The sequence below is a fragment of the Cimex lectularius genome, unplaced genomic scaffold, assembly GCF_000648675.2.
Source record: "Cimex lectularius strain Harlan isolate CLEC.00 unplaced genomic scaffold, Clec_2.1 scaffold107, whole genome shotgun sequence".
In the NCBI taxonomy this organism is placed as follows: domain Eukaryota; kingdom Metazoa; phylum Arthropoda; class Insecta; order Hemiptera; family Cimicidae; genus Cimex; species Cimex lectularius.
The window spans coordinates 159,799-173,539 of NW_019392698.1; the positions used below are offsets into that span (position 1 = coordinate 159,799).

The 13,741-nt window shown below is 34.7% G+C and overlaps 1 protein-coding gene across 1 annotated transcript in view; it reads left to right on the forward strand.

Moving 5' to 3' along the window:
* Positions 1 to 13,741, forward strand: part of LOC106664685 (hemicentin-1-like) — a 173,049-nt gene that overhangs the window by 25,427 nt on the left and 133,881 nt on the right. Inside the window, exons 3-4 of the mRNA XM_024226071.1 lie at positions 1,730 to 1,933; positions 8,800 to 8,945. Coding sequence (XP_024081839.1) covers positions 1,730 to 1,933; positions 8,800 to 8,945 — 350 coding nt within the window. The remainder of the gene's footprint in view (positions 1 to 1,729; positions 1,934 to 8,799; positions 8,946 to 13,741) is intronic.

Consider the following 13,741-nt stretch of genomic DNA (forward strand, 5'->3'; position numbering starts at 1 on the left):
TAAATTTTAAGGTTTCTGAGAAAAGTGTGCAAAACAATTGCAGTCATAATATACTTTTAGTTTGGTCGTTTTCGATCCTAGCGATCTGAGGGACGCGTTTCGGCTTCTCGTCATTCTCAGTAGAAACTCAGAATAATTCTTGATCCAAGACAATTTTTGTTCTTTTATTTAGCTTGTGGTTAAATAATTAAAAAGCGCAGAAAACCCCCAATGAAGAAGGGAAAAATCAGAAACGTGTCTGACGGGCCAAAATGATCGGAAACGACCAATAAACAGATTCATCCCCTTTATCCCTCAAGTTGTTCTATTTTAAATTAAATAATCAATAAACGTTCGATTTTTTAAATATATTTCAAACTCTCTGATAGAAACGCTCAAAGAATTGCAGTCGAAATATACTGCTAGTTTGGTCGTTTTCTATCCTAGTTCGGCTTCGGCGTCCTCAGTGAGTGTCCTTAATCATTGTCGAGCAAGCTAGTGTCTGTTGTTTTATCTGGTATGTGATTAATTAATTAAATAACGCTATCATCAGTGGAAGCTCTGAATGTTACCCGAGGAAGATTGCACGAAGGGCATTGTCAGTCAAGGAACTGTAAGAAACAGAAAAAAGTTTACAAATATAATAAAAATATTTACATTAAATTCACTAATTTCGTGGTCCGCTTGACCAATTAATTACAATAAATTAAGGTTTTTGGTTGAGATAAAAAAGTCAATGGCACGAGCGGGATTCGAACCCACGATCTTCGGCTTGATACGCCGCTGCTTTACCACTTGAGCTATCGTGACCTGGATCCACTCGGACACTAACTTCCCATCTCAACCCCACCTTTTGAATTTTCCCTCCTTTTTGCCATTTTTCAAATGTCGTGTAATCGGATTGGATTCTCGACGACAAATGAAATGGCCACGGAGAGCTTTAGTGAAGTATACTTAATTTTAAATCATTAAATTCACTAATTTCGTGGTCCGCTTGACCAATTAATATATTACAATTAATTAAGGTTTTTGGTTGAGATAAAAATTGGTCAGTCAACGGCGTATTTAGCTGAAGGTCGTGCGTTCGAATCCCACTAGTGACGCTGACTTTTTTATCTCAACCAATATCTTACATAAGGAGTAATTAATTGAAAGATGTTATTTGCTCAATCGGACCACCAAATCTAATGAATTTAATATCGTACAAAAGTTTCGAAATATTTTAATGTATTTGTAGTCTCTCTGATAGTTGATTTAACTCGGATTTATTTTAATCCGGATTAATTTAATCCGTGAACTTGACATTTGAATAAATACAGGATTTAAAAGGAAAAAGTAGGTAACAAACAAAAGGGTCAGCCCAAACACAAATGATAATTGCATTTGAATAATTAACCAGCCAGTCTGGAGTGATCCACGCTAAGCTATTTAGACGAGGTAATGATGTAGAAAAATTTCTGGAATTAATTCATACACCTCCTCCTCTCTCTTCCCCTACCGACCAGAGGGATAAGGTAGTTAACATAATTACTCAATTAATTTCTTGGGACTGAACGCCTCACTCTGATTTCGTATTCAAAATAAATTATGAGCCTCCATAATGGTCGACCCTGAAGTTGTATGTAGTTAACTCATTGAATTTTCAAAGGGCGTTCCAGTTCAGAAACATCGATTTAATTTAAAGCGTCTTTTTGATGAGGACGAACGATTTGAATTTATCAATATAACAATTTTGTTGTTTTTGTTTCAGGCGAGCCTAGGCCCACCGTGTCGTGGTTCGTGAACGAAAAACTCGTCGAGGCGAGCGACTACACGGAAGGCAACAACCTCGTCATCAACAAGCTGACTGTGCCCAGTCTCAAACGTCACCACCTAAACACAACCTACAAGTGTCAAGCCAGTAACACTAAGTTAATGACGCCGACAGAGAAGACTGTCAGGCTGGAAATGTTCCGTAAGTTTCCAACCATGTGTGTCACTCTCCAACTTATAAAAATTTCAGATTTATTTTCTATTTTTATAACACTTCCAGAATCAGATAAATTTTTCCTTTTTGCAAATAAAGGTTACGGTAAAAAATTTGTGTTTATAATTTAAACAAAGAATTGTGCGCACAGAAAATTAATTCAATTGTCAATAAAAATAGTCAATTCAATTGTTTGTTGTTTGAGTAAAAATATAGCTTTTCTCGAGCAAATTAACTTTTTTAAATCTTCAAATCAACACATTCCTTAAAGCATTAAAAAAAAGGTCGAAGGCGGTATGAAATATAAGGTCAGTAAAATTTTCTCTTAGAACATCATATTAAAATCAATTACTATTAATAGTAGATAGTGCGTTGACTTTCTCCATCGTGGACCCCACCTTGTATAAGACAATGAACTGCCTGTGGGTTAACCGTGTATGGCCAATTCTCGGGCGGTTTTTAAAGATTCTTTCTATTCTTTTCTTTTTTTATTCATAGATATCAAAGTAACCTTTTTTTAACTTCAAATTAACTCCTTTTTATGTTTAAAATGTAACCGTTTTTGAAGTTCAATTTAACACTTTTTTATGATCAAATTAACCTTTTGTAATTTTAAATTAACTTTTTATTAAAAGTAGCTCTTTTTAAGTTCAAATTAATCCTTTTTAAACTTCAAATTAACAATTTTTTAATTCAAATTAACCCTTTTTAAGTTTTTCTTAACTCTATTAACTTCAAAATAAACCTGTTTTACTTAATAATAACCTTTTTTAACATCAAATTTACATTTTTTAAATTAACCCTTTTTGGCTCAAATTAATCGGTTTTTTAATTTCGAAGTAACCTTTCTTTGTGTTTAAATTAACCCTATTTCCGTTAATATTAACCCTTTTTAACTTCAAATTTACCTTTTTTAAGTTCAAATTAATCCTTTTTTTATGTTTGAATTAACCTTTTTTAGTTTCAAATTAAACATTTTTTATTTCAAAGCAGCCTTTTTAAGTTCAAATTAACTCATTTTTTGAATTCAAATAAACCCACTTTTTAAGTTCAAATTAATCCTTCTTGAAGTTCAAATTACCCCGTTTCTGTTGATATTAACTCTTTTTAACGTCAAATTTGCCATCTTTACGTTCAAATTCATCCTTTTTTATGTTTAATTTAACCTTTTTTAGTTTGCAAATTAAACATTTTTTATTTCAAAGCAAACTTTTTTAAATTCAAATTATCGGGTTGTCCGGAAAATAATGCAGGATTTTAAGTTTTCATTAAAAAAAATCTATATAAAATATTCTGTTTACGTTTACAGGATTACTCATTTGTATGAATGTCAACACTTATTAATCCTCTTCCAAATGATATTGTTTGTTTACCTCTGTAGCATTCCGCTACTTGGAAATAATTCAGTCATCCTTATAATGTCAAAGCGAGAATTTCGTACGATTTTCTTTGACGAGTTTAAACTCGGCCGAAGCGGAGCCCAAACGGCTAGAAACATTAACCAAGTCTGGGGCGAGGGTTGTGTTAATGAGTGCACTGTGCAAAGGTGGTTTAAAAAATTTCGGGAGGGAGATTTCAGCCTTGAAGATGAAGAAGGTCGTGGAAGGCCTTCCTCTCTTAATGATGATGTTCTGCGATCAGTGGTGGAAGAAAACCCCAAAACAACTGTTCGAGAACTTGCAGAGCAACTCAAAGTCAGTAAAACGACCGTCGCTGACCACCTCAAGGCGATTGGAAAAGTGAAAAAACTCGAAAATTGGGTTCCACACTCATTAAACGATCGCCAAAAAAATCAGCGCTTTGATGTTTGTGCATCACTTCTTTGTCGAAACAAAAATGACCCATTTCTGGCCAGAATTGTTACATGTGACGAAAAGTGGATTCTCTACGATAACACTAGACGTTCTGGACAGTGGCTCGACAAAGGAGAAGCTCCAATACATTTTCCAAAGCCCCCAACTCATCAAAAAAAGGTAATGGTTACGGTATGGTGGGCTTCATTTGGTTTAATACACTACAGCTTCTTAAATCCTGGCGAAACCATCAATGCTGAATCATACTGTAACCAAATTAATACCATGCATCAGAAATTGGCAGTAATGAAGCCCTCTTTGGTCAATCGGAAAGGGCCCATTTTGTTGCATGACAACGCTCGACCACATGTGTCACGTGTAACGTCACAAAAATTATTGGAGCTTGGCTATGAAACTTTGCCTCACCCACCCTACTCTCCGGACCTCTCGCCTACTGACTACCATTTTTTTAGACACCTGGACCACTACTTACAACACATAATATTCAAAAATCAAACGGAACTGGAAAATGCATTTATTGACTTTATCAATTCTAAAAATTCTGAATTCTACTCAGACGGAATTAATAAGTTACCAACACGTTGGGAGAAATGTATTGAGAGTATGGGAAATTATTTTGATTAAAGAACATTGCTTTAAAGTAACTAGTTTCTTTTTTTTTGTTTAATACCAAAATCCTGCATTATTTTCCGGACAACCCAATAACTCTTTTTTTAATTCAAATTAACCTTTTTTTAGTTCAAACTACCGCTTTTTATTTCAAATTAACCCTTTTTATCATCAATTTTTATTTCAAAAGAACTCATTTTTTTATTTCAAAGTAATCAGTTTTAAATTTCAATTAACCCTTCTTTAAGTTCAAATTGAGCCTTTTTAAGTTCATATTAACTCTATTAACTTCACATTAACCCGGTTTCACTTGTTATTAACTATTTTTTTAAATTTCAAAGTAACCTTTTTTAATTTAAAATAACTCTTTTTTGATTAAAAAGAACCCTTTTTTCACATAACACCAGGTATATATCGAAGTATTTTTTGTTCCTAAATGTTTATTTACTCTCTTGTTTTTCATTTAAATAATAAAGCACTATTTATTATTATTTTATTAAAATATAATTATGGTTTTTTGCTGTGAATATTGAGAGTACATAATAAGTCACAAGGTTGAATAAAATATTCATAAAACGCAATTAATATGTTTTTTATAGTATACCTTTTTTATTTACTTGTAAATAACCTTATTTTTTATTTATTTGTATTTTTGTAATCAAATTTTTACGTGTATTACATCAACACAAAATATATAAGCTCTGAAATATATGTTTCAAATAATTCTACTCACAAATCAGTATGTTTTGTTATTAATAATAATTAATTATCTTTATAGTTTAATTTTTATTTAAAAAAGTAAGGATAAGGCTGTACGATTTGAAAAAAAAGAAAAACACTCATTTCCTTCATCAAGTTTTTGATGAATACCCCCTTCATCAAGATTTTTAAACTATTATTAATAATTTGTCAGGTTAACAAATGAAAGGTACGGGGGGTAGTCGAGTTTGGTGTTTCACATAGCCTACTAGAATCTTCTATGATCTAGGCTTGGGAATCGAGCTTCTGGATCGGAATTGGAGTTTAAATAAGAATAAAATCAGAATTCTTGATTTTATATTTTATAGAAGTTTCCTTTTTTTCACTTTTGGCCAGATCTGGCCGTCCCACTCTCAAAACCAATTTCATTACCCGGGAGACTCTTTCCGAGGACGCGATTTGAAAGCACTTTTCTTATCTCGGCTATTACAACTCTCTCAATTTCGCTTCTTCTCGGCTTCAGATTATTTTCAATTGCTCATAACACTATGTTGTACATTTCAATTTCGTGAAGGACGTCCGCATGGCTGGGCTCTTTTTTTTGCTTCCGAACTACCGGAGGTAGGGAAGCCTTGTATTCATGCGGGAAGTCGGAACAATTTTTTTCCTACAAAATTAAAATGTGCACTATTATTTTGCGTTTCAGGCGTTTCTGAACAATTTGGTTATATTCCTACATTGACCTTTAATGAGTACTTCTCCAAAATCAAAATTTCCACTCGCATTTTGTGTTTCAGACCTTGCTGAACAAATTTTTTCCCGTGTCAATCTGTCTGTTGTCAATTCTTTGTAACCGGCAAAACTCCAAAACCATGAAACCAATTTATAAAATTTTCAGAGATCGTGCGGATTGGTTTCTAGATGGTCTCCTATGAATTTCATCCCAATCGGTTCAACGGTATTGCCTGTCCATGCGCAAACGTAAAATCGCGTACACAGCTATATCTCTGAAACCATTACACGGATTTTGATCAAATTTGCAGGGATTATGCGAGTGGGTTTCCAGATGATCCCCTGTGACTTTTCCAAACGGATTAACATGCAGAAAACATGGGGAAGTTATACTGGCAGATTTTTTTTGAGTTGGGCCTGGTTGGGATTCATTGAATAAAATTCTGTCACAAATTGTTGTATGAAAAGGAAACATGCCAATAAATAAATTTTCATTTTACAACGTTCCTTCAAATTTATTTTTTAGAAAATAAACATACCTCTATCTTTAGTTAAATTAAATTGAATTATAATTTTTATGTAAAGTGTGGTTGAGATGAGAAATTAGAATCACGAGCAGGACGAACAGAGGTTATGAGGCCCCTAAGTCACCAGGAGAGTGAGTGTAAATTACTCTACAATATGAAGGGTTCTTCTGCGCTCAGATAAACAGGGCTTCACCCTTGAAGGACGAGACAGGGACGACCTATGTCTATGTTCGCGAAAAGCGGCAGATTCATCCGCCATCAGGCTCTACGAAACCGCAGCATTACGGGAAATGAGATAAGAAATCTGATAAGACAACTCTGAAATGTTTCGATTCACTCCAGGACTGTAAGAAGAAAGCTAAATGAAATTAACCTCAGCGCTCGACAACCATCTCGTGAACCTCTTCTTACCACAGCTCAGAACATGGCCAGGCTTCAATACGCAAGAGAACAAGAGAACTGGATATTGGAAGCTTGAGGACCAGTCCACTTTACTGATGAGGTGAGAATTGGCCTCCAATCTTCAGATGGGCTTAATTTCATATGTGACGCTCAGGAGAAAGGTACTCCCCATGCTGTTGGTTCTTCAGGTGGCACTGATGTTCTGTGGTGGCATTTCCTTGGACTGGAGCACCGAATTGGTTGTTGTGCGAGCAAGATATGTAACTACAACACATAATGGAAGAACATGTACTGCCATTTGCCCTCCACATCGGTGGGAGATTCCTGCTAATGCAGGATATCGTAAGGCACCATAGAAAACGTATTGCGGATGACTACCTGAATAAGTTCACTAATTTCGTGGTCTGCTCGACCAATTAATACTTTACAATTAATTAAGGTATTTAGTTGACATGAAAAAAAGTTAATGGCACGAGAGGGATTCGAACCCACGACCTTCGGCTCGATACGCCGCTGCTCTACCACCTGAGCTATCGTGACCTCGATCCACTCGGACATCAACTCCCCATCTCAACCCCACCTTATGAGTTTTCCCTCCTTTTGCCATTTTTCATCTCAACTAAATACCTTAATTAATTGTAAAGTATTAATTGGTCAAGAGGACCACGAAATTAGTGAATTTAATGAATTAAAATGAAGTACACTTCACTAAAGCTCTCCGTCGCCATTTCAATTGTCGTCGAGAATCCAAACCGATTACACGACATTCGAAAAATGGCAAAAAGGAGGGAAAATTCATTTAATTTCTTAATTTCTTCTTAATTAATTGTACCTGAATAAGGTTGAAGTTGAGTGCTTGGTGTGGCCAGCTCGAAGTCCAGCTTTGAACCCAATCGAACACATTTGGGACCAACTATATTTCACACCATCTCATTTTTGTAATGCTTCAAAGAAAAGGTTAATTTGGATTTGAAAATGGGTAATTTGGCGGAAAAAGTTAGAAATTAATTTCGTGCATGAGCTTTAAGATAAAACCCGGGCACGAATATGAATGACCCAGTTGTTTAGAAAAATGAAATAAAAGATTAATGAGAATACTTTTGTAGAAAAGTGTACCGAAACAAATTAAAGAAAAGAACCAGAAGGTAAATTGGAATTTCAATAATCAACATGTAAAAGTCATTTATTACCCACGAATGAAATTAATTAACAACGAATATATTTTCTACCATGAATTGTTCTAATTTGTCGCATTTAACGTTATAACCGATTTGTTGAAATGAAATATTTCAGTTGAATTTCTGAAAATGGCGTAATCGCTCTAACAATAGTATAATTAATTGTGACAATTTTCCATTGTTAAATTTTTTCCTATAAAACTATTTTTTTTGCAAATTATTTTTATATCGTTGTTTAATTATCATTCATGAGAGACACAAGACGTGATGAAAAGTGATTGTTAGCTCAAAAGCGTCATAAGCGCGCCACGTCATTAAAACACCTTTAATTTCTTCATTTTTTTGTTTGCTCGCGAGGTACCAGAGCTTTTCGTTTCTTTCATTATTTCTACCCCTTGTATCTTGGCAGTCGCCATGGCTGGCTGAATTTAGAAAAACACCGAGATGAACCCTTTCAATTAACCTCAAATATATTCTCGTCAATCCAGTCAATACCCAGGCTATATTAGACTTTTATTGTTACTTTACAAAAAAACGCTCTTCGTAAACACTAATTAATCAATTTTATGAAAAGACCTGAATTAGTCCAATTAAAAAAAAATCCCTTCTAGCTTCATAAAACATGGATCTTTTACCTTAATAATTTTTAATGAAATTTTTCTTCGGATTTTACTTAGAAAATATAGAAAATAAAAGCTGTGCCACTCTCTTCCTAACAGGTTAAAAAGTTTGGAATTTTTTTATTATTTGTGTCAAAAGACATGCCAATCAATTCAATGAAGTAATGCGACGTCAGTCTATATGCAGGGTGTAGCATGAACGTTGTTTTGTAGTATGATTAATTTTTTTTGAAATACTGATGTATGCTGATAGAAGTGTTTTATCTGTTCCAGTGAAGCCATTAGAAGTACACTTGTTGAATAAACGAAGTAGCCTAATTGCGGACCAAGAATACAGCCTGACTTGCCAAAGCAGTGGCTCGAGGCCACAAGCTGAGCTGACCTGGCTGCGAGAAAACAGAAAATTCAGGAGAGGAAAGGTAATTGACGTCAAAACATTTCATAATAAACTGAGAGGCAAAAACAGTGACCTTTAGTACTTTTAATTATCTCTTATAGTTAGACAAACCTCCTTACAACAATATTTGGTCCTTTTTAAAGGATTAGTGGTAAATAAAACACAGACAAAATCTCCCGCTTGTGTTTACATTTGGATTTTGTAAATAAATCTTTGAATGGTCAATCACTTCTTTGTTGGTTTTTCTGTAAAGCTTTTTTATAACATTTATTCGGTTTCGTGGTCCGCTTGACCAAATAAATTTTTTTCAATTAATTATTCTTTTTATGTTGAGGTATTGGTTGAGATAAAAAAGTCAGTGTCACGAGCGGGATTCGAACCCACGACCTTCGGCTAAATACGCCGCTGCTCTACCACTTGAGCTATCGCGACATGGATCCACTCGGACACTAACTTCGAATTTTCCCTCCTTTTTGCCACTTTTCAAATGTCGTGTAATCTATTTGATTCTCGGCGACAAATGAACTAGCCATGGAGAGCTTTAGTGAAGTATACTTTATTCTGCTTATTACATTTATTAGGTTTCGTGGTCCGCTTGACCAAATAAATTCTTTTCAATTAATTAATCTTTAATTAAGGTTTTTTGGTTGAGATAAAAAAAGTCAGTGTCAAAAATGGCAAAAAGGAGGGAAAATTCAAAAGGTTGGGTTGAGATGGGAAGTTGGTGTCCGAGTGGATCGAGGGCACGATAGCTCAAGTGGTAGAGCAGCGGCGTATTTAGCCGAAGGTCGTGGGTTCGAATCCCGCTTGTGACACTGACTTTTTTACCTCAACCAAAAAAACCTTAATCAAAGATTAATTAACTTCTTTATAGCGTTACGGTGGTTTGATTTTTTAAGTTTCAAATTTGTTTGAGCGATGGTTTTAAGAGATACCGATTCGGCTAGAATCATATCATTGTTGGAAGATGCATGTAGTCGTGCGTATGTGGCCAGGGTGCTTAACATTCCCAGAACAGCTGTCCGAAATACTTCCATCTCTAGAGGATACTAAAGGTTATTCGACAAAGGATGGATCAAGTCACCATCGTGTCACATCTTAGAGAGATTTGAAACGTTTTATTGTTTCGAATGTACTTCTTAATCGACATTCTTGCGCTGTGGAGATCAAGTAACGAACTCAACCAGTTAGAAATGTCAATGTCAGTGTTTACGCACCCTATGCCGAAGACTGTCAGAAAATAGATTACGTACTAGAAGGCCTGCCACTGGTCCAGACACAGGACAGGTTGGTTAAGATTCGTAATAATTGGTCTGAAAAAGATTGGGCTAAAATCTTGTTTTCTGATGGGTCAATGTTTTACTTGAGGTCTTATGACGGCGGAAAGAGAGTTTGGAGAAAAACACGAGACCACCATTTTCACACCCTATCGAGGTGGTGGTGTTATGGGTTGGGCACGCATTTCTATGGAAGGTCGCCCAAAATTGATCTTCATCGAGTGTTCCCTAACGAAATACACAATATCGTAAAAAGAAGTCTTTATATTTTTAACGAGCGTCATAGTAACAACCTATAGAATAGAAAAAGAATAGCAATATTATCAAGATAAAATACAATTTTTTATAAATTTTGTCAGGTTTTTATATCAAATATACGGTTATGCTAGCAGGGGCCTTTTACCATGAACAATATAGAAAATAGGAAACAGGGACCTACTTTCAGGATCAATTGAATCAAGGGATCCTTTACAAAGCTTTACGTTTTTACACGTGTATTTCGCTTTGTCGGTTCATTGACTTTGCACTGTACTGGACTCCTTCTGTACGATTTTCTTCCCGGATTAAAAGAAAGTGTCCTAGAAGAACACGCCTTCTTGATATGTTTCCAACCGTAAAACTGTACCAATATAATAGATAAACCATTTTGTCAAAATACACTAAGGCATGTAATAAACATAAAATAAGCGAAACATTCGTAAATCTGGAGTTGTTTTAGCTTAATAATGAAAACAAAACAATTATTATTTTAGTGTTAAATTTTTATTAAAACTTTAAAATAAATAATAAATAAAGAAATAAACGCTCTGCTAGTCTTGCTAAAAGCTAGAAACGCTTCTAAAAAATCATGTTTTTTTTTCTAATATTTTATACACACATATTTTATACCTTTATACAAATATCTTCTCTTTTTCGAAAGTCACTAAAATGGTGATATCTTTAAAACAACTTCACCGATCCAAATTTACAGGTATTTAGAACCCAATAACCACACATAAGAACATACTTAACCTCCTTATATAAATTAAAAGTGGAGATATAAATTAAAAGGTTGAGGTTAGGTTGATTTCACCCTTACTTTTCTTACTTATAATCAAGTAAGAATCGAAATGTTGTTGAACCTGACTAAAATAAGAAAACGTAAGAATTCTTCAAATTGTAAGGACGGTGGCTTTGGAGAAAATCTCGAGGTGTTGAGAATTTTTGAGTAAAATACCGGACAATGGCGAGAAAAAAAATTGCCCGCGAGGAATCCAGCCAAGAAATGTATACTTTTTATTGAAATAAAACTTCGTATTTAAGGGTTTTAAGTTGTGCTTAAAATAAATACGATTTTTTTAAACAAAATTATTTTTGGTATTTTTTGATAGAAGCTTGTTTGGTTTTTCCTGCTTATATGTGTGAACTCTCATTCAGTCTGCCTTTCTATCTTTTTTTATCTTTCGCTCTCTCTCTCTCTCTCTCTCTCTCTCTCTCTCCTTCTCCTTCTCTCTCTCCCTCTCCTTCTCTCTTTCTCACTCTGGTTTTTATTCTTTATATCTCATTCTGGTTCGTTCTCCATTTTGTTCTTTTACTCTCCCTTTCACTTTATTCTATATCTCCCATTCTCTCTCTCACACACTCTCTCTCCCTCTCTCTTACCCTCTCTCTCCCTCTCCCTCTCTCTTTCTCACTCTGGTTTTTATTCTTTATGTCTCATTCTGGTTCGTTCTCCCTTTTGTTCTTTCACTGTCCCTTTCACTCTCTTCTATATCTCCCATTCTCTCTCTCCCATTCTCTCTCTCTCTCTCCCTCTCTCTCTCCCTCGCCCTCGCCCTCTCCCTCTCTCTTTCTCACTTTGGTTTTTATTTTTTATGGCTCATTTTGGTTCGTTCTCTCTTTTATTCTTTCACTCTCACTAGTTCACTCTCCCTTTCACTCTCTTCTATATCTCTCATTCTCTCTCTCACTCTCTCTCTCTCTTTCTCTCTTTCTCACTCTGGTTTTTACTCTTCATGTCTCATTCTGGTTCGTTCTCTCTTTTATTTTTTCACTCTCACTTGTTCACTCTCCCTTTCACTCTCTTCAATATCTCCCATTCTCTCTCTCTCTTTCTTTTTTTCTTTCTTTCTCTCTCTCTCTCTCTCTCTCTCTCTCTCTCTCTCTCTCTCTCTCTCTCTTTTGTCACTATTGTTTTATTTTATTTTAGTACACATTCCTATTGAACATAATATAATATAATAATATATAATGTTAGATATTATCGTGTAAATATATCTTAGGCTAATGGATAATTTTCGTTATTATATAAAGCAGATTATTTAATGATTTTATAACGGTTATACGTAAGTTATAACCCATATTGGATATCAGAGATGTCCATGCAACCTAATTCTGCGTGGCTAAATTAAAAAGTTAAAACTATATCAATCAGTCAATCAATCAATCTCTTCCTCCTATTTCGATCAATGCCATTTATGGTCAAACGTTAAACAGTGAATAATAAAAAAAGCTTATTAAAATACTTTGATATGCTTACTTCTGGAGTAATTAAAATATTTGTTATTCAAATGAAAATTCTTTGAATAATTAATTCTATTTTTCAAGTCCACATACTTTTGTCTCACCCTGGTAATATTACCAGAATTATATAGAAGATATAATTACATGCATTGTAAGAGTTAAAAATAATGATGTTTAATTACGGTCAAACTCAGCTCTTTATATCGGAATAACAGGTAAAATTTAAACCTTGTCTCGTCGTTCAGTCGCGAAATGAAAACAATGAAATTTTCGAACATTATCGGGTTCGGCGTGGGCGAGACCCTCGAATTAAATATAAATAAGAGCGATATTGGGATGCATATATATATATATATATATATATATACACATATTTTGGGGGAATTTAGTATATTCTAACCGTATACGAAGCCGTTATACGTCTCTCACTTTCGTTATTGCATTACATATGCAGCAATTTGCTTGCCTACATTGCATAGCTTGTCATTAACCGAACCGGTGGAAACGTCAATATCAGTTCTGATGATACAGTCTGTTAAAAATGGAAATTATTCCGTTCGACTCTCTTTCGTTGTAACAACTGTCATTTACGACATTTTGTCAAATTGGTCCAACCAAAAAGGCTATTTGAAGTTTTAACGACAAAATCTTTTAATGGACCTCAATTTTCACGTGAATCCGTTGCAAGTTTACCTCGAATTTGTTTCACAGACCGATCGGCGAACTTATCGACGGAATAGAAAAACAAATGAATATTGTTTGCCTTTGAATTTTATGTTAGCGGAATTCGGTTTTATCAAGGGAAGATGCCGCCCCTTCGAAGGTTTGCCCTTTAGTGTAAGGTGATGCAATCTTAGACGTACCCAAGGGACGGTTGAAGGGATGCACATATACAGCTTAGGATCTCGGCTAGGCTCCTATCTTTATTCTTTGTATCTCGTGAGAAACATCGTATGACTCTTTGTTGCCCCTCTACCCTAAGGGCGGTTTTTCTATCTAATTTATTGGGCATTCCAGAATCGATTCCCTTAGTTTTCTC